This window comes from Clarias gariepinus, chromosome 23 (assembly GCF_024256425.1).
Source record: "Clarias gariepinus isolate MV-2021 ecotype Netherlands chromosome 23, CGAR_prim_01v2, whole genome shotgun sequence".
NCBI lineage: Eukaryota > Metazoa > Chordata > Actinopteri > Siluriformes > Clariidae > Clarias > Clarias gariepinus.
The window spans coordinates 25,837,501-25,855,000 of record NC_071122.1 but is presented as its reverse complement, the minus strand read 5'-3'; the positions used below and the strand labels follow the sequence as shown (position 1 = coordinate 25,855,000).

Sequence of the window (17,500 nt, the reverse complement as noted above, 5' to 3'; positions counted from 1 at the left end):
GTCAGTGCCGACTGCAAGCTGGCCAATCGGAACTCGTGGTCGCGGCGTGCGGCCTCGGACCGCGTCAGCTCTGCCTCCGTGGCGTTGAGGCGTCCCTGTACCTCGCTGAGCTGCAGCTGCGTCTGCGCAGACGCTTCGACCCCGGTCTGCGCACGCAGGCTCAGGTTCCTCAGTTCGTCCTGCAGCTTCTTCTCAGAGCCGCGCGCCTCCTGCAGCTGAGCGCTCAACTCCCGCTCGAGTCCGCGACGACCGCTCTCGCTGTCGCTCAGACGCTTCTGCACACACAACAGCTGGGGAGACAGAACACACACACACACACACATACAGTAAACAGCCTGTGTAACTGCTTAAAATGTGTGTGAGTGTGTGTGTGTGTGTGTGTGTTTTCTCTCTGCACCTCTTTTCTGAGGGAGTTCCTGGCTGCCTCTGCCTCGGTGAGTTTCTGTTTGATGGAGAAGAGTTCCTTCCCTCGCTCCTCCTCCTTCTGCTCCTCCAGTGAGAGACGAGTCTGGAGCTCTGCCACTTCTCTGGCTTTCTGCTCCCGCTCGACATCCACCACCTTCACCTGCACACACACACAAACTGTGATTCCCTGATGATTCCCCATGTGTGTGTGTGTGTGTGTGTGTGTGTGTGTGTGTGAGAGAGAGAGACCTGTCTGCGCAGTTCCTGCAGTTCTCTCCGGGCCTCCAGTCGCGATCGCTCCACCTCACGCAGACAGCTGCGCAGATCCCCCACCTCCTTCTGCGCAGACGCCAGGGTCTCCTCCAGCACGACCACGCGCTGCTCCTTCTCCTCACACTGACGCTTCACACTGATCCAGTCCCATCAGTACACACGTCTAATCTAACACTGATCCTCTATCATACGTTACACGAGTGTCAGTGAAATTTACGATACACACCTGATCCGCTCGCCCTCTGCCGCTCTCAGCGCCTCCCTCAGCTGGCCGTTCGATTGATTCAGGGCGTCCTTCTCTTTCGTGACATCACCAAGGGAGCGCCGTAGCTCCACCGCGTCTCGCCGATGCCCCTCCCCCACGTCACGTGAATGGCTCAGACGCCTGTCCATCTCCAAGAGGTCTCGTCTCGCGGCGTCCCGGCTCTCCTCGCTGGACGAGAGAAGAGCGCGACACTCCTCCAGCTGAGCGCGCGAGAGAGAGTGTTATCATTACTGCTTAAAAATAGAGAACTGATATGAAGTTTTGCTGTGTGTGTGTATGTGTGTGTGTGTGTGTGTGTGCGCGAGAGAGAGAGACCTCTCTGAGTGCGTTGTCTGCTCGTATCTGCTGTTCTGTGCAGTTCTCCTGCAGTCTGCGCAGCTCACGTCTGTTAGAGCTCACCGTGTCCTCCAGCTGCACGCGCAGCTCCTGCAGCTCAGTGTTCATGGCTCCTACTGCAGCCTGCCACACACACACACACACACACACACACACAATTAGACCCCAGACAAATCAAGAGGGAAAACCAGAAGATCCATCTTACTATACATTAAAAATCTTGTGTGTGTGCGCGAGTGTGTGTGTGTGTGTGTGTGTGTGTGTGTGTGTGTGTGTGTGTTCCCTCACCCTCTCCTGCTCCTTCAGGTGATGTGTTTCTCTTGTCAGTTTTTCCAGCTCCAGGTTTGCAGTGCCCAGCTCGGCCTGTAGGAGGCACACTCTCTCTGACAGCATGGCCTTCTCCGTCTCCTTCAGCGAGAGCGCCTACAGAGCCGTACACACACACACACACACACACACACACACACACACACACACACAGGGTAAATAAACACTGAATGTGAACCTGTTTCGATCCTCCACTGATGCGGTGAGGACCTCTGCGTATGGGGACGTGAGCTTCACCTGCTGTTTGTCGCTCTCGGCCTGCAGGAGGCTCTGATCCCGCGCGTGCTGTAACGCCCGAATCTCCTCCTGCAGCTCCTCCCGCTCTCGCTCCATCTTCTGCAGACGCGCGTCCATCTCCTCTCTCACGCGCCGCAGCGCCTCATCCTGCTCGGCCTGCAGACTGCATCGCAGAGCCTCCTACACACACACACACACACACACACACACACACACACATTACTGAGTGTCTAAAAACCACTTGTGATCCATCCTCCTGACTGTATAAAGTGATGCGTTACACAGTGATGATGTAGGTATTAAAATTAAAAGGTTGCTTCATACTGGAAACTATTTTTACGAATCTAAAAACACAAGCATTAGGTGAGGTCACAGTAGCGGCAAGTCGGCTTCGTTTCAGTGAAAAGGAGAGAAAGAGAGAGAGAGAGAGAGAGAGAGGTGGTAAAGTGAGTCTGTCGTTATGTGTGTGCACGCATGTAATTAGACACTGTGCCGGTTTACAAACACACACACGCTAAAGGCGAGAGAGAGAGTGTGACAAGCTGAGTGAGAAAATGGATTTTTAACCTTCTAATAAGACTTGCTTTTGCTTTACACGTGCTTACACGTGTGTTATAAGAAACAGTACATGCACGCTGTACGCACAAAATAAAATATGTTTTACACACACACACGTGGTCACAGTGTTATGGTAAACAGTACAGGCGTGCACAGATGTTGATTATACCAGTGAGAGACGCGCACAAAGACCCAGCAGGTGAGACGATTACCCACAAAACCGTTGCCTCAGTTGTGATCACGTGATGCTCGGCATCAAAACAAGAAACGCATGCGTGATACATGACACTCTGTGCTCGTGAACCAAGACTTGTTCATTTTCAAGTCAAAATTTATTTAAAAAATCTTTTTAATACACTCGTAAACCACATTAGCAGCAATCTGAGGTTTCACTGTACTGACCTTCTCGTTGGAGAGTCTCTCCAGCTCCTCCTGGTGGTCAGAGAGTGCATTACGGAGCGAGAGCTGAGCCTCATGCTGAGTGTTAATCAGCTCCTGTTTTAGAGCCTGTCTCTCTCTCTCACTCTGAGCCGCAGACATCTCGCCGTCCGCACGCACACGCTTCAGCTCCGCTGCACAGACAGAGAGACGGGTAAACACACAGAGAGACAGACAGAGAGAGAGAGAGAGAGGTAATAAGCACAGAGAGAGAGAGAGACAGACAGACAGACAGTTATGGGCGTGGTCTCTCTTTCTGTGTACCTGCAGTGTTGTCATGTCGTGCTCTCAGGTTGATGATTTCGTTCTCTAGTTGCTCTCTGCGTGAGTCTGACTGCATCAGCTGCTGCTGCACCTCGAACAGACTCGCCTCCAACGCCTCCCTCTCCGCCCTTACACACACACACACACACACACACACACACACACAATATATTTTCTATAGGTCCTTCTCTCAAAGTTTATTCTTTAACTACAGCCGGTGTTTTACTGCCATGACAACGGCACTTCACGAATTTATAAATACAGGTAAATATAAATAAAGCCAAAACAATAAATCTGTTTAAAAATTATGAAAATTTTATCCATAACTCAGGAATTTTATTATGCCTGGCAACCATATATAAGCCATTTTAAAAATATAGATGCAGATCAATTAGATCTGTAATAAAAGATTTCTTTTTTAGTCTTTGTTTCTAATACTTGCTTCGCTTCCTTTTCTGTTTGATGTGTACTTTATTTATTTATTTCCTTTTTTCTTTTTCTGCTGACTGGCTTTTTTTTTTTGTTGTTGTAGTTTTTTGTGGGGTGGGGGGAAGGGTACGGCTATAAAAAAATGTATGTATGTATATGTAAGTTGTTTATATTTCCAATAAAAAAAGACTTTGATCAAAAAAAAAAAAAAATGTAATCCATAACTGCACCTGAACGCAGCGAGCTCCTCCGTCAGTGTGGCGTTGTCTCTCTCAGACGCTGTGAGTTGAACCACAAGCCCCGCCCTCTCGCGAGCAAGCTCCGCCCTAGTCCGCCCGGCTTCCTCCAGAGCCACACCCCTTCTCTCCCCCTCGCCGCGTATGATTCCGAGCTCCGCCCCCAAAGAGCTCACCTCACCACACAGCTAAAGCACAGACAGACGTGTGTGTAAGGACAAGGCTGAGACACAGACAGTGGGAGGGACAGACAGACAGAGATAGAAAATAGGACAGGCAGAAAGACGGACAGTAGAAGAGACACTCACTCACGCATACACACACACACACACACACAATCACACTCACCTGTGTAACTTTCTCCTGCAGTTTTTGTCTGTCCATCCGCAGCATCTGAAGCTCCGCCTCCAGCCCCGCCCTGGCCTGCTCAGACTCCTGCAGCGATTGGTGGAGAGTGAGGCGGGCGGAGTCCAGCTCCAGTCGGTCCTGCTCCAGTCGGACAAGCTCGTCTCTGATGGTCAGCTTCTCCTGCTCCGCCTCTCGCTTCTGACCCTGCAGCACACTCCGCTCCTCCTCCAGCTGGGTACATGCAGAGAGCAGTGTGTGTGTGTGTGTGTGTGTGTGTGTCTGAGTGTGTGTCTGAGTGTGTGTGTGTTTATTTGTGTGTGTCTTACCTGGATGATGATGGTGTTCAGGTCTGCTTTGTCCTGCGCGAGTCCCTCGTTTAAGCTGCTCATTTTGGCCAGAGAGTCTCGCAGTGACGCCTCCTCAGAGCGCAGCTTCGCCATCAGCACCATCAGCTCAGCGTTACTGGACTCCACCTGAACGGAGGACACACACACACACACACACACACACACACACAGCTGGGTACACACAGAGAAAAGTGTGTGTGTGTGTGTGTGTGTGTACGGGCATGGGGCTTACCTTACTCAGAGTATCAGTCAGGTGGCTCTTTTCAGTTTGGAACAGTTGTCTCTCTATCTCCCCCTGCTGGAGAAACTCCTTTACTGCAGCCAGTTCAGAGCGCAGAGAGCTGCAGCGACTCTCGCTCTGCTCCATCTGAGACTGACTGTACACAGACAGAGGGACAGACAGACAGTGGGACAGTGAGACAGACAGAATGACTAAAAAAAAAGGGACTAGTGGTGGCTCAGTGTGTTAAGGCTCTGAGTTACTGATCTAAAGGTCGGAGGTTCGAGCCTCAGCCTCGTCAGGTTGGCGCTGTGGGCCCCGTGAGAAAGGACCTTAAACCTGTCGCTGACGACTAACAAACAGCTGGGAGGTGTGAGGAGTAACGAGTCCCACTGTGCAGTAATGTGTGTGTGTGTGTGTGTGTGTGTGTGTGAGACGCACACTCTCTCAGTCTCTGCTCTGGCGCGCTCCCTCTCCTGCACGGCTGCCTCTCTCTCCACTCGTTCATGATCCCTCTCTCTCTGCGCAGACGCCGCAGCCTGCTGCAGTCTCTCGCAGTCCATCTGAAGCAGCTGCAGTTTCGTCTGCAAAGCCTGCACAGACTGCTGCACACACTCCTTCTCACTGTAACCGAAAGAGAGCGCATGGGAAAGACAATCATTAAAGATGCACCAACGCAAAAAAGTGTAATTGAATGTTTATGAGAATAAATGTGCGGGTGGAGACGCGTGTGAGGGAGAACCTGAGGAGTTTGTCTCTCTCCTGGCGCAGACGCTCTCTCTCTCTCACCGCTGTCTCTCTCTCTCTCTGGGCCTCGTCCCTCTCGCCCTGCGCGGCTTGCAGACGTAGCTCCACCTCCCTCCTGCCTGACTCCGCCTCCCCCTGCTGTTTGCGCAGCTGCTGGACAGACGACTGCGCCGACTGCAGACGACCTTTTACCTCCTGCAGACGAACATTTTATTTTTGTATATAATTTTATGTTTAATAAATGTTACACACACACAACAGTACAGAAGTTTATACAGTGTGTGTGTGGGTGTGTGTGTGAGGTGAGTGTATACCTGGAGCTGTAGGTTCCGACTGGTTGCCATGGCGCGCACAGCTGAGAGGGCAGACTCGGGCAGGGGCAGGGTGGGTGGTCGCCATGGAGACGATGATCGCTGTGGCGACGAGGTGGAGGAGCGCATTAACGGCAATAAAACGCTGTCCTCTGACTCCGCCTCCGCCGAGGAGCCGAACACGCCCGAGTCTGAATCTGACATCATCACCTACAGCGCAGGGGGCGGAGCAAGAGAGTGAACGGAGCAAGAGGAGAAAGGTGATATTTACTGAGTGTTCTGTGACGTGTGTGTGTGAGTGTGTGTGTGTGTGTGTGTTACCTGTGCGATGTCTCTGAGTGTGTCCAACAGAGAGTTAGTATGAGTGCGAAGTGTGTGTAGCTCTGACTCTTCATCCCCGCTCTGCTCCTACACACACACACACACACACACACACACACACGTTCAGGATAAAAGGTGAATGTGAAGTGTTAATTGTTGAGATGAAAGGGAATTAGAGGTGAGGTGAATTCTACACACCTGCAGGCTCCGTGTGAGTGACGCGATCTCACTCTCTCTCTCGTCTACTCGAGCTCGCAGTCTCTCCATCTCTCTCTCTGCGTGTAAAAGCCTGAGAATACACACACACACACACAATTTACAGTATATACAGGGACAGTAATGAAAAGCACATATAAATATGAAAACTTCACACGAACCCAGGATAGGTCATTATGAAGGTCCTCTCTGTCTCTCTCTCTCACACACACACACACACACACACTGTTATTATTTACAGACCTGTCGTGGAGTTTGTCTCTCTCTGAATGGCTCTCTGTGATCTCGTTCTCTTTCTCTCGGAGCAGCTGCTCGAGTGTGACGCGCTGAGCCGCCTCGCGCTCCAGGACCAGCGCCGAACCGTCCTCACGACTCCGCACCGCCACACACACGCACACACACTGCAGCTGCACGCTCTGAGCCGCCTGGGCCAGCTCGCTCCGCATCACTGACAGATCCCTGAGACGACACGATTATAATCTCACTAACAGAGTGTGTGCTGGGGTACGGTGCGGTGTTGGGCCACTATGCAGAACTAACACAATCTTTTCACAATTGATCAATCAATCAATCTTTTTACATCCATGGACACTATGGACAATTACACGCACACCTACCTTCACAACTACACTACATGTTTACGTTTACATCCTGGACCAGTGCACAAAGACACTTTAATAACCTCTGCACAAAGACACTTTGTTCTATGCATATTTGCACACCAGTACAGTATATTTCTATTTGTACAGTATATTTCTATTTTTATGTACATCATATTTCTATTTTTATTTTTAGTTCTATTTTTCCTAGTTTAATTTAATTTTTCTATTAAATTTTCTATCGTATTTCTTTTATTCATATTTATTTCTTATTGTAAACTTTAATTCTCTTTTAGGGTCAATGGCGGTCGTGTAAGCATTTCACTACATTTCGTACTGTGTATGACTGTGTATGTGACAAATAAAATTTGAATTTGAATTTGGTGTGTGTGTGTGTGTGTGTGTGTGTGAAATCAAACCTCTCAGTGGCACTCTTCATCTCACACACACTCCTGCGGAAACTGACCACCTGCCTCCACAGTGTGAGCAGACGGCTGTGTTCGCTGCTGAAGTAGTTATGGAACGACTGTGAAAAAGCGGAAAACATCAGGAGGAAAAGGGTTTTTATTTTAGAATAATTTAACTTCACCTGCGTAAATGTTATTATTATTGGAAGTAGTTTATTGTGTTTTTTTGTGTACAGTTATTTTATTTTTAACTTTTATTTGTATATTTTATTTTATTCTTCCCTAGTTAAACTTACCCTTTATTTACATTTTCATATTTAGTTCCTATTCCTATTCTTTTATTCTTAGGTCACGAGCAGTTGTCTAAGCATTTCACTGCACATTGTACTGTGTATGACTGTGTATGTGACAAATAAAATTTAAATTTGAAATTGAATTTGAATTAGTTAAACTGATATTTTTAGGAAACAGTCCACTACAAAGTTCATCTCATTAGAGAAATAATCAAACCTCCTCCTCTCTCCTCCAATCAGACTCCTTCTGCTCCAGCTCCTCCCTCGCTTTGGTCCAATCAGCAGTGAGTCTGCGGATGTCCTGGCTCAGCGCCTCATTGGCCAGTCCGGCCTGCTCCAGCTGCTCACGCAGCATCGCGTTCACCGCCGACAGACTGCTGCTCCTGCTCACCAGGACAAAACAGAAAAGAGTGTGGATCAGTGTGTGTGTGTGTGTGTGTGTGTGTGTGTGTGTGTGTGTGGGTGTGCACATGTTTGTGTGTGGGTGTTCAGACCTCTGCTGCTCTTCCTCAAGGCGGATAAGGACCGTCTCCAGCTCACTGCTGCACTCATCCTGACCGTTAGTGGACTTTTCACACACACTCTGTAAAATAAACACATATACTGTGATATACTGTATGTACATACACACGTGTAGGATGTGTATCTGGTGGGCATAGTGTGTATGATGTGTGTGATGTATACTGTACATAATGTGTATGGTGTGTGCAGTGGGTACGGTGTGTGTAATTGATGTGATTGATGTGTATGATGTGTATAGGGTGTACAGTATATTGTTTGTATGGTGTGTATGTGTATAGTGTGTATAATGCATATGGTGTGTATGGTGTTATTAAGTATATGGTGTGAACAGTGTGTATATGATGTGTATATGATGTGTATATGGTGTGTATGGTGTGTGTGATGTATAAGATGTGTATGGTGTTATTATGTATATGGTGTGCACAGTATGTATGGTGTGAATAGTTTGTATATTGTGTGTATATGGTGTGTATAGGGTGTGTATAGGGTGTGTATAGGGTGTGGATGATGTGAATGGTGTGTGTATGGTTTGTATAATGAATATGGTGTGTATGGTGTGTGTATAGTGTGTATATGGTGTGTGATGTGTATAGTGTGTATGATGTGTGTATGGTGTGTGTATGGTGTGTATAGGGTGTGTATGGTGTGTGTATGGTGAGTATGGTGAGTATGATGTGTATATGATGTGTATGGTGTTTATATGATCTGTATGGTGTTTATAGGGTGTGTATAATGTGTCTGGTGTGTGTCTGGTGTGTGTCTGGTGTGTGTCTGGTGTATGTATGGTGTATGTATGGTGTGTATATGGTGTGTATGATGTGTATGATGTGTATATGTGTGTATGGTGGATATATGGTGGATATATGGTGTGTATGGTGTGTGTATGATGTGAATGGTGTGTGTATGGTTTGTATGATGAACATGGTGTGTATGGTGTGTATGATGTGTATGCTGTGTGTATGGTGTGTATAATGAATATGTGTAAGATGTATAGGGTGTGTATAGGTGTGTATGGTGTGTATGATGTGTATGAAGTGTGTATGGTGTGTTTATGGTGTTTATATGATCTGTATGGTGTTTATAGGGTCTGTATATTGTGTCTGGTGTGTGTCTGGTGTGTGTCTGGTGGATATATGGTGTGTATATTACGGTGGCCCTGAAGTGCAAAACAAATTAACAAATCCGAAAACAAAATAACAAAAACAAAAGCAAAACAACAAAACTCCCCCCCAAAAAAATACTTTTGGGTTCTGTTATTTGCTTTTTAATTTGTTTTCTGTTTTGTAAATTTGTATTGCACTTCTCGGCCAGTCAGATATTAGTTATTTTGTTTTCTGTTTTGTTAATTTGGTTTTGAATTTGTTATTTTGTTTTGGGTTTTGTTATTTTGTTTTTAGTTTTGTTAATTTGTTTTGCACTTCAGGGCCACCGTAGTATATGGTGTGTATATGGTGTGGGTATGGTGTGGGTATGGTGTGTATAATGTGTATGGTGTGTGTATAGTGTGTATAGTGTGTATATGGTGTATGTATGGTGTGTATATGGCGTGTATATGGCGTGTATATGGCGTGTATATGGCGTGTATATGGCGTATATGGTGTGTATGGTGTGTGTATGGTGGATATATGGCGTGTATATGGTGTATATGGTGTGTATGGTGTGTATGGTGTGTATGGTGTGTGTATGGTGGATATATGGTGTGTATATGGTGTGTATATGGTGTGTGTATGGTGGATATATGGTGTGTATATGGTGTGGGTATGGTGTGTATAATGTGTATAGTGTGTGTATGGTGTGTATATGGTGTGTATATGGTGTGTATATGGTGTGTATAATGTGTATGGGTTGTGTATAATGTGTATATGGTGTGTATAATTAAATTCAATTCAATTCAATTTTATTTGTATAGCGCTTTTAACGATTGTCATTGCCGCAAAGCAGCTTCACACAATCAAAATAATTATTTAAGTTTGTATAAAATGTCAATGTGTATGAATCAAAATGGTCAGTTTGTATAATGTGTATGGTGTGTGTATGGTGTGTGTATGGTGTGTGTATGGTGTGTATAGGGTGTGTATAGGGTGTGTATAGGGTGTGTATGAGTGTGTCTTTGATGTGTATAGGGTGTGTATGATGTATATGGTGTCTGTATGGTGTGTATAGGGTGTGTATAGGGTGTGTATAAGTGTGTGTATGGTGTGTATAGGGTGTGTGTATGGTGTGTGTATGATGTGTGTATGGTGTGTATAGGGTGTGTATGATGTATATGATGTGTGTATGGTGTGTATTGGGTGTGTATGATGTATATGGTGTGTGTATGGTGTGTGTATGGTGTGTGTATGGTGTGTATAGGGTGTGTATAGGGTGTGTATGATGTATATGGTGTGTGTATGGTGTGTATAGGGTGTGTATGATGTATATGGTGTGTGTATGGTGTGTATATGATGTGTGTATGGTGTGTATAGGGTGTGTATGATGTATATGATGTGTGTATGGTGTGTATTGGGTGTGTATGATGTATATGGTGTGTGTATGGTGTGTGTATGGTGTGTGTATGGTGTGTATAGGGTGTGTATAGGGTGTGTGTATGGTGTGTGTATGGTGTGTGTATGGTGTGTGTATGGTGTGTATGATGTGTATAGGGTGTGTATGATGTATATGGTGTGTGTATGGTGTGTATATGGTGTGTGTATGGTGTGTATAGGGTGTGTATGATGTATATGGTGTGTGTATGGTGTGTATAGGGTGTGTGTATGGTGTGTGTATGGTGTGTGTATGGTGTGTATAGGGTGTGTGTATGGTGTGTATGATGTGTATAGGGTGTGTATGATGTATATGGTGTGTGTATGGTGTGTGTATGGTGTGTGTATGGTGTGTGTATGGTGTGTGTATGGTGTGTATAGGGTGTGTATGATGTATATGGTGTGTGTATGGTGTGTGTATAACTATCGCCCGGTATCACTGCTCTCTTTTATTTCCAAAATTCTTGAAAGAACGGTTTATAATCAAATGTCTCTTTATCTCTCACAGAACAACCTTAATGACCCAAACCAATCTGGATTCAAAGTGGCACATTCCACAGAGACTGCCCTTCTGTCAGTCACTGAGAAGCTCCATGCTGCTAGATCTGCTAAACTTTCATCTGTCCTCATCCTCCTGGACCTGTCAGCTGCATTTGACACCGTGAACCACAAGATTCTATTATCTATTCTTACAAGCCTTGGAATTTGTGGAACAGCGTGGCAATGGTTTGCTTCTTACCTTAAAGATAGGTCATATGAGGTAACATGGAGGGGATCTACATCTGCCCCACGTAGACTCTCTACTGGTGTCCCGCAGGGCTCAGTACTTGGTCCTCTTCTGTTCTCCCTCTATACCCGGTCTCTTGGTAAGGTCATATCATCGCATGGATTCTCATACCACTGTTATGCAGACGACACACAACTTGTCCTCTCCTTTCCTCCCTCTGACACTCAGGTTTCCACCCGGATCTCAGCATGTCTGGCAGACATCTCATTTTGGATGGCTGCTCATCAGCTGAAGCTCAATCTCAGTAAAACCGAACTGTTGTTTATCCCTTGTGACTCATCTCCAGGTCAAGACCTTGTGATATCCATGGACAACAACCAAATCACTCCCTCAACCACCGCCCGCAATCTTGGGGTAACCGTGGACAATCATCTGTCATTTTCCCCACACATCGCTAACCTTACTCGCTCTTGTCGATTTCTTCTTTACAATATCAGAAGAATTCGCCCATTTCTTTCTTCACAGGCTACTCAGGTGCTTGTTCAGTCCCTTGTTATTTCAAGACTGGACTACTGCAACTCACTCCTGGCAGGCCTGCCTCTGTCCACGATTCGTCCTCTGCAACTGATCCAGAATGCAGCAGCACGACTCGTTTTTAACCTTCCCAAGTTCTCCCACACCACCCCACTCCTCCGCTCCCTGCACTGGCTTCCTGTAGCTGCCCGCATCAAATTCAAAACACTGATGCTTGCCTACAAAGCCAAAAATGGCCCAGCACCCACTTACCTCTCTGCGCTAATTACACCACGCACTGCACCACGTTGCCTCCGATCCTCCAGCACTGCTCGCCTCATCCCACCATCTCTCAGGGATCGAGGGCGGCATTCATCCAGGCTCTTTTCTGTTCTGGCACCTAGATGGTGGAATGAACTTCCTCTAGATGTCCGTACATCAGAGACTTTGACTATCTTTAAACGACGACTCAAGACTCATCTGTTTCTCCAGTACTTGGACTAACCCCCCTCCCCCCCCAAAAAAAAAAAAAAAAAAAAAAAAAAAAAACTGTTGTGTTGGACTAATGGTACTTAGTTATTAACTTAGTTAACCCAGTGTAAGTATGTATCCAATGTTGTTAACATTAAAGCACTTTTTGTAAGTCGCTCTGGATAAGAGCGTCTGCCAAATGCCTAAATGTAAATGTAAATGTAAATGTGTATGGTGTGTATAGGGTGTGTGTATGGTGTGTGTATGGTGTGTGTATGGTGTGTATAGGGTGTGTATAGGGTGTGTGTATGGTGTGTGTATGGTGTGTGTATGGTGTGTGTATGGTGTGTATGATGTGTATGATGTGTATAGGGTGTGTATGATGTATATGGTGTGTGTATGGTGTGTGTATGGTGTGTGTATGGTGTGTGTATGGTGTGTATAGGGTGTGTATGATGTATATGGTGTGTGTATGGTGTGTATAGGGTGTGTGTATGGTGTGTGTATGGTGTGTGTATGGTGTGTATAGGGTGTGTATAGGGTGTGTATAGGGTGTGTATAGGGTGTGTATGATGTATATGATGGGTGTATGGTGTGTATTGGGTGTGTATGATGTATATGGTGTGTGTATGGTGTGTGTATGGTGTGTGTATGGTGTGTGTATGGTGTGTATATGGTGTGTGTATGGTGTGTATATGGTGTGTGTATGGTGTGTATAGGGTGTGTATGATGTATATGGTGTGTGTATGGTGTGTATAGGGTGTGTGTATGGTGTGTGTATGGTGTGTGTATGGTGTGTGTATGGTGTGTGTATGGTGTGTGTATGGTGTGTATGATGTGTATGATGTGTATAGGGTGTGTATGATGTATATGGTGTGTGTATGGTGTGTGTATGGTGTGTGTATGGTGTGTGTATGGTGTGTATAGGGTGTGTATGATGTATATGGTGTGTGTATGGTGTGTATAGGGTGTGTGTATGGTGTGTGTATGGTGTGTGTATGGTGTGTATAGGGTGTGTATAGGGTGTGTATAGGGTGTGTATAGGGTGTGTATGATGTATATGATGGGTGTATGGTGTGTATTGGGTGTGTATGATGTATATGGTGTGTGTATGGTGTGTGTATGGTGTGTGTATGGTGTGTGTATGGTGTGTATATGGTGTGTGTATGGTGTGTATATGGTGTGTGTATGGTGTGTATAGGGTGTGTATGATGTATATGGTGTGTGTATGGTGTGTATAGGGTGTGTGTATGGTGTGTGTATGGTGTGTGTATGGTGTGTGTATGGTGTGTATATGGTGTGTGTATGGTGTGTATAGGGTGTGTATGATGTATATGGTGTGTGTATGGTGTGTATAGGGTGTGTGTATGGTGTGTGTATGGTGTGTGTATGGTGTGTATAGGGTGTGTATAGGGTGTGTATAGGGTGTGTATAGGGTGTGTATAGGGTGTGTATAGGGTGTGTATGATGTATATGATGGGTGTATGGTGTGTATTGGGTGTGTATGATGTATATGGTGTGTGTATGGTGTGTGTATGGTGTGTGTATGGTGTGTGTATGGTGTGTGTATGGTGTGTGTATGGTGTGTATATGGTGTGTATGGTGTGTGTATAGTGTGTGTATGGTGTGTATATGGTGTGTATAATGTGTATGGGTTGTGTATAATGTGTATATGGTGTGTATATGGTGTGTATAAGGTGTGGGTATGGTGTGGGTATGGTGTGTATAATGTGTATAGTGTGTGTATAGTGTGTGTATGGTGTGTGTATAGTGTGTGTATGGTGTGTATATGGTGTGTATATGGTGTGTATAATGTGTATGGGTTGTGTATAATGTGTATATGGTGTGTATAATTAAATTCAATTTTATTTGTATAGCGCTTTTAACGATTGTCATTGCCGCAAAGCAGCTTCACACAATCAAAATAATTATTTAAGTTTGTATAAAATGTCAATGTGTATGAATCAAAATGGTCAGTTTGTATAATGTGTATGGTGTGTGTATGGTGTGTGTATGGTGTGTGTATGGTGTGTGTATGGTGTGTGTATGGTGTGTATAGGGTGTGTATGAGTGTGTCTATGATGTGTATAGGGTGTGTATGATGTATATGGTGTCTGTATGGTGTGTATAGGGTGTGTATAGGGTGTGTACAAGTGTGTGTATATGGTGTGTGTATGGTGTGTGTATGGTGTGTGTATGGTGTGTATAGGGTGTGTATAGGGTGTGTATAGGGTGTGTATGATGTGTGTATGGTGTGTGTATGGTGTGTATATGGTGTGTGTATGGTGTGTATAGGGTGTGTATAGGGTGTCTGTATGGTGTGTGTATGGTGTGTGTATGGTGTGTGTATGGTGTGTGTAGGGTGTGTGTAGGGTGTGTGTAGGGTGTGTGTAGGGTGTGTATGATGTGTATGGTGTGTGTATGGTGTCTGTATGGTGTCTGTATGGTGTCTGTATGGTGTCTGTATGGTGTCTGTATGATGTGTGTATGGGGTGTGTATGGGGTGTGTATGGGGTGTGTATGGGGTGTGTATGGGGTGTGTATGGGGTGTATATGGTGTGTATAGGGTGTGTATGATGTATATGGTGTGTGTATGGTGTGTGTATGGTGTGTATAGGGTGTCTGTATGGTGTGTGTATGGTGTGTGTATGGTGTGTGTATGGTGTGTATAGGGTGTGTATAGGGTGTGTATGATGTATATGGTGTGTGTATGGTGTGTGTATGGTGTGTGTATGGTGTGTGTATGGTGTGTATAGGGTGTGTATGATGTGTATAGGGTGTGTATGATGTATATGGTGTGTGTATGGTGTGTATATGGTGTGTATATGGTGTGTATAGGGTGTGTATGATGTATATGGTGTGTGTATGGTGTGTGTATGGTGTGTGTATGGTGTGTATAGGGTGTGTATAGGGTGTGTATGACGTATATGGTGTGTGTATGGTGTGTATATGTTGTGTGTATGGTGTGTATAGGGTGTGTATGATGTATATGGTGTGTGTATGGTGTGTATATGATGTGTGTATGGTGTGTATAGGGTGTGTATGATGTATATGATGTGTGTATGGTGTGTATTGGGTGTGTATGATGTATATGGTGTGTGTATGGTGTGTGTATGGTGTGTGTATGGTGTGTATAGGGTGTGTATGATGTATATGGTGTGTGTATGGTGTGTATAGGGTGTGTATGATGTATATGGTGTGTGTATGGTGTGTATATGATGTGTGTATGGTGTGTATAGGGTGTGTATGATGTATATGATGTGTGTATGGTGTGTATTGGGTGTGTATGATGTATATGGTGTGTGTATGGTGTGTGTATGGTGTGTGTATGGTGTGTATAGGGTGTGTATAGGGTGTGTATAGGGTGTGTATAGGGTGTGTATAGGGTGTGTATAGGGTGTGTGTATGGTGTGTATAGGGTGTGTATGATGTATATGGTGTGTGTATGGTGTGTATATGATGTGTGTATGGTGTGTATAGGGTGTTTATGATGTATATGATGTGTGTATGGTGTGTATAGGGTGTGTATGATGTATATGATGTGTGTATGGTGTGTATAGGGTGTGTATGATGTATATGGTGTGTGTATGGTGTGTATATGGTGTGTATATGGTGTGTGTATGGTGTGTATAGGGTGTGTATGATGTATATGGTGTGTGTATGGTGTGTATAGGGTGTGTGTATGGTGTGTGTATGGTGTGTGTATGGTGTGTGTATGGTGTGTATAGGGTGTGTATAGGGTGTGTATAGGGTGTGTATGATGTATATGGTGTGTGTATGGTGTGTATATGTTGTGTGTATGGTGTGTATAGGGTGTGTATGATGTATATGGTGTGTGTATGGTGTGTATATGATGTGTGTATGGTGTGTATAGGGTGTGTATGATGTATATGATGTGTGTATGGTGTGTATTGGGTGTGTATGATGTATATGGTGTGTGTATGGTGTGTGTATGGTGTGTGTATGGTGTGTATAGGGTGTGTATGATGTATATGGTGTGTGTATGGTGTGTATAGGGTGTGTATGATGTATATGGTGTGTGTATGGTGTGTATATGATGTGTGTATGGTGTGTATTGGGTGTGTATGATGTATATGGTGTGTGTATGGTGTGTGTATGGTGTGTGTATGGTGTGTATAGGGTGTGTATAGGGTGTGTATAGGGTGTGTATAGGGTGTGTATAGGGTGTGTGTATGGTGTGTATAGGGTGTGTATGATGTATATGGTGTGTGTATGGTGTGTATATGATGTGTGTATGGTGTGTATAGGGTGTGTATGATGTATATGATGTGTGTATGGTGTGTATAGGGTGTGTATGATGTATATGGTGTGTGTATGGTGTGTGTATGGTGTGTGTATGTAAATAAATGACACTCACATGCTCTGATGATTTCTCCAGCAGGGACTGCTCCAGATCACTGCACTTCTTCTTATACTGCAGAACCTGAACACACACCAACACACAGACTCATCCATAACTACATGAACTCATCACATCAGAGGGAGGCGGGTGAGAGAGTGAGAGAGTGAGAGAGTGAGTGAGTGAGGGAGTGAGGGGGATGAGTGGGTGAGAGAGTGAGTGAGTGAAAGAGTGAAAGAGTGAGTGAGTGAGAGAGTGAGAGTGTGAGTTAGTAAGAGAGTGAGTGAGTGAGAGAGTGAGAGAGTGAGTGAGAGAGTGAGTGAGTGAGTGAGTGAGTGAGTGAGTGAGAGAGTGAGTGAGGGAGTGAGGGAGTGAGAGAGTGAGTGAGAGAGTGAGAGTGTGAGTTAGTAAGAGAGTGAGTGAGAGAGTGAGTGAGAGTGTGAGTTAGTAAGAGAGTGAGTGAGTGAGAGAGTGAGAGAGTGAGTGAGAGAGTGAGTGAGTGAGTGAGAGAGTGAAGGACCTTGGCCTGTAGTTTTTGGACCAGTTGCGCTTGTCTCTGCTGCCCCTCCTGGTAGGCGGTAAGTTTGCGTTTGTAAGCGTTTTGTTCTTCATCGAGACGCCGTCGCAGCTCCACCACCTGCTGAGACAAACTCACACACTCCGGGGAGTCGCTGTCAATCACCCCCGCCTCCAAACGCAGGGTCTGCTCTAGCTAAACACACACACACACACACACACACACACACACACACACACACACACACACACACACAAACACACCTTTTCAGTTCAATTCTAACTGCTATAA

At 45.3% G+C, this 17,500-nt stretch overlaps 1 protein-coding gene across 1 annotated transcript in view; it reads right to left on the bottom strand.

Moving 5' to 3' along the window:
• The window catches only part of LOC128511167 (rootletin-like), a 29,198-nt gene that overhangs the window by 4,928 nt on the left and 6,770 nt on the right, over positions 1-17,500 (bottom strand). The window contains exons 4-27 of the mRNA XM_053483857.1: positions 17,213-17,404; positions 16,711-16,776; positions 8,072-8,160; positions 7,795-7,960; positions 7,297-7,403; positions 6,522-6,737; positions 6,261-6,351; positions 6,063-6,149; positions 5,745-5,951; positions 5,426-5,625; positions 5,125-5,307; positions 4,696-4,840; positions 4,443-4,589; positions 4,117-4,347; positions 3,763-3,956; positions 3,104-3,231; positions 2,804-2,973; positions 1,844-2,023; positions 1,568-1,702; positions 1,259-1,402; positions 905-1,143; positions 655-814; positions 398-565; positions 1-290 (exon numbers count right to left, since the gene is read on the bottom strand). The exon at positions 1-290 is cut by the window's left edge and continues 143 nt beyond it. Of these exons, the coding sequence (XP_053339832.1) occupies positions 1-290; positions 398-565; positions 655-814; positions 905-1,143; positions 1,259-1,402; positions 1,568-1,702; positions 1,844-2,023; positions 2,804-2,973; positions 3,104-3,231; positions 3,763-3,956; positions 4,117-4,347; positions 4,443-4,589; positions 4,696-4,840; positions 5,125-5,307; positions 5,426-5,625; positions 5,745-5,951; positions 6,063-6,149; positions 6,261-6,351; positions 6,522-6,737; positions 7,297-7,403; positions 7,795-7,960; positions 8,072-8,160; positions 16,711-16,776; positions 17,213-17,404 (3,935 nt within the window). The remainder of the gene's footprint in view (positions 291-397; positions 566-654; positions 815-904; positions 1,144-1,258; positions 1,403-1,567; positions 1,703-1,843; positions 2,024-2,803; positions 2,974-3,103; positions 3,232-3,762; positions 3,957-4,116; positions 4,348-4,442; positions 4,590-4,695; positions 4,841-5,124; positions 5,308-5,425; positions 5,626-5,744; positions 5,952-6,062; positions 6,150-6,260; positions 6,352-6,521; positions 6,738-7,296; positions 7,404-7,794; positions 7,961-8,071; positions 8,161-16,710; positions 16,777-17,212; positions 17,405-17,500) is intronic.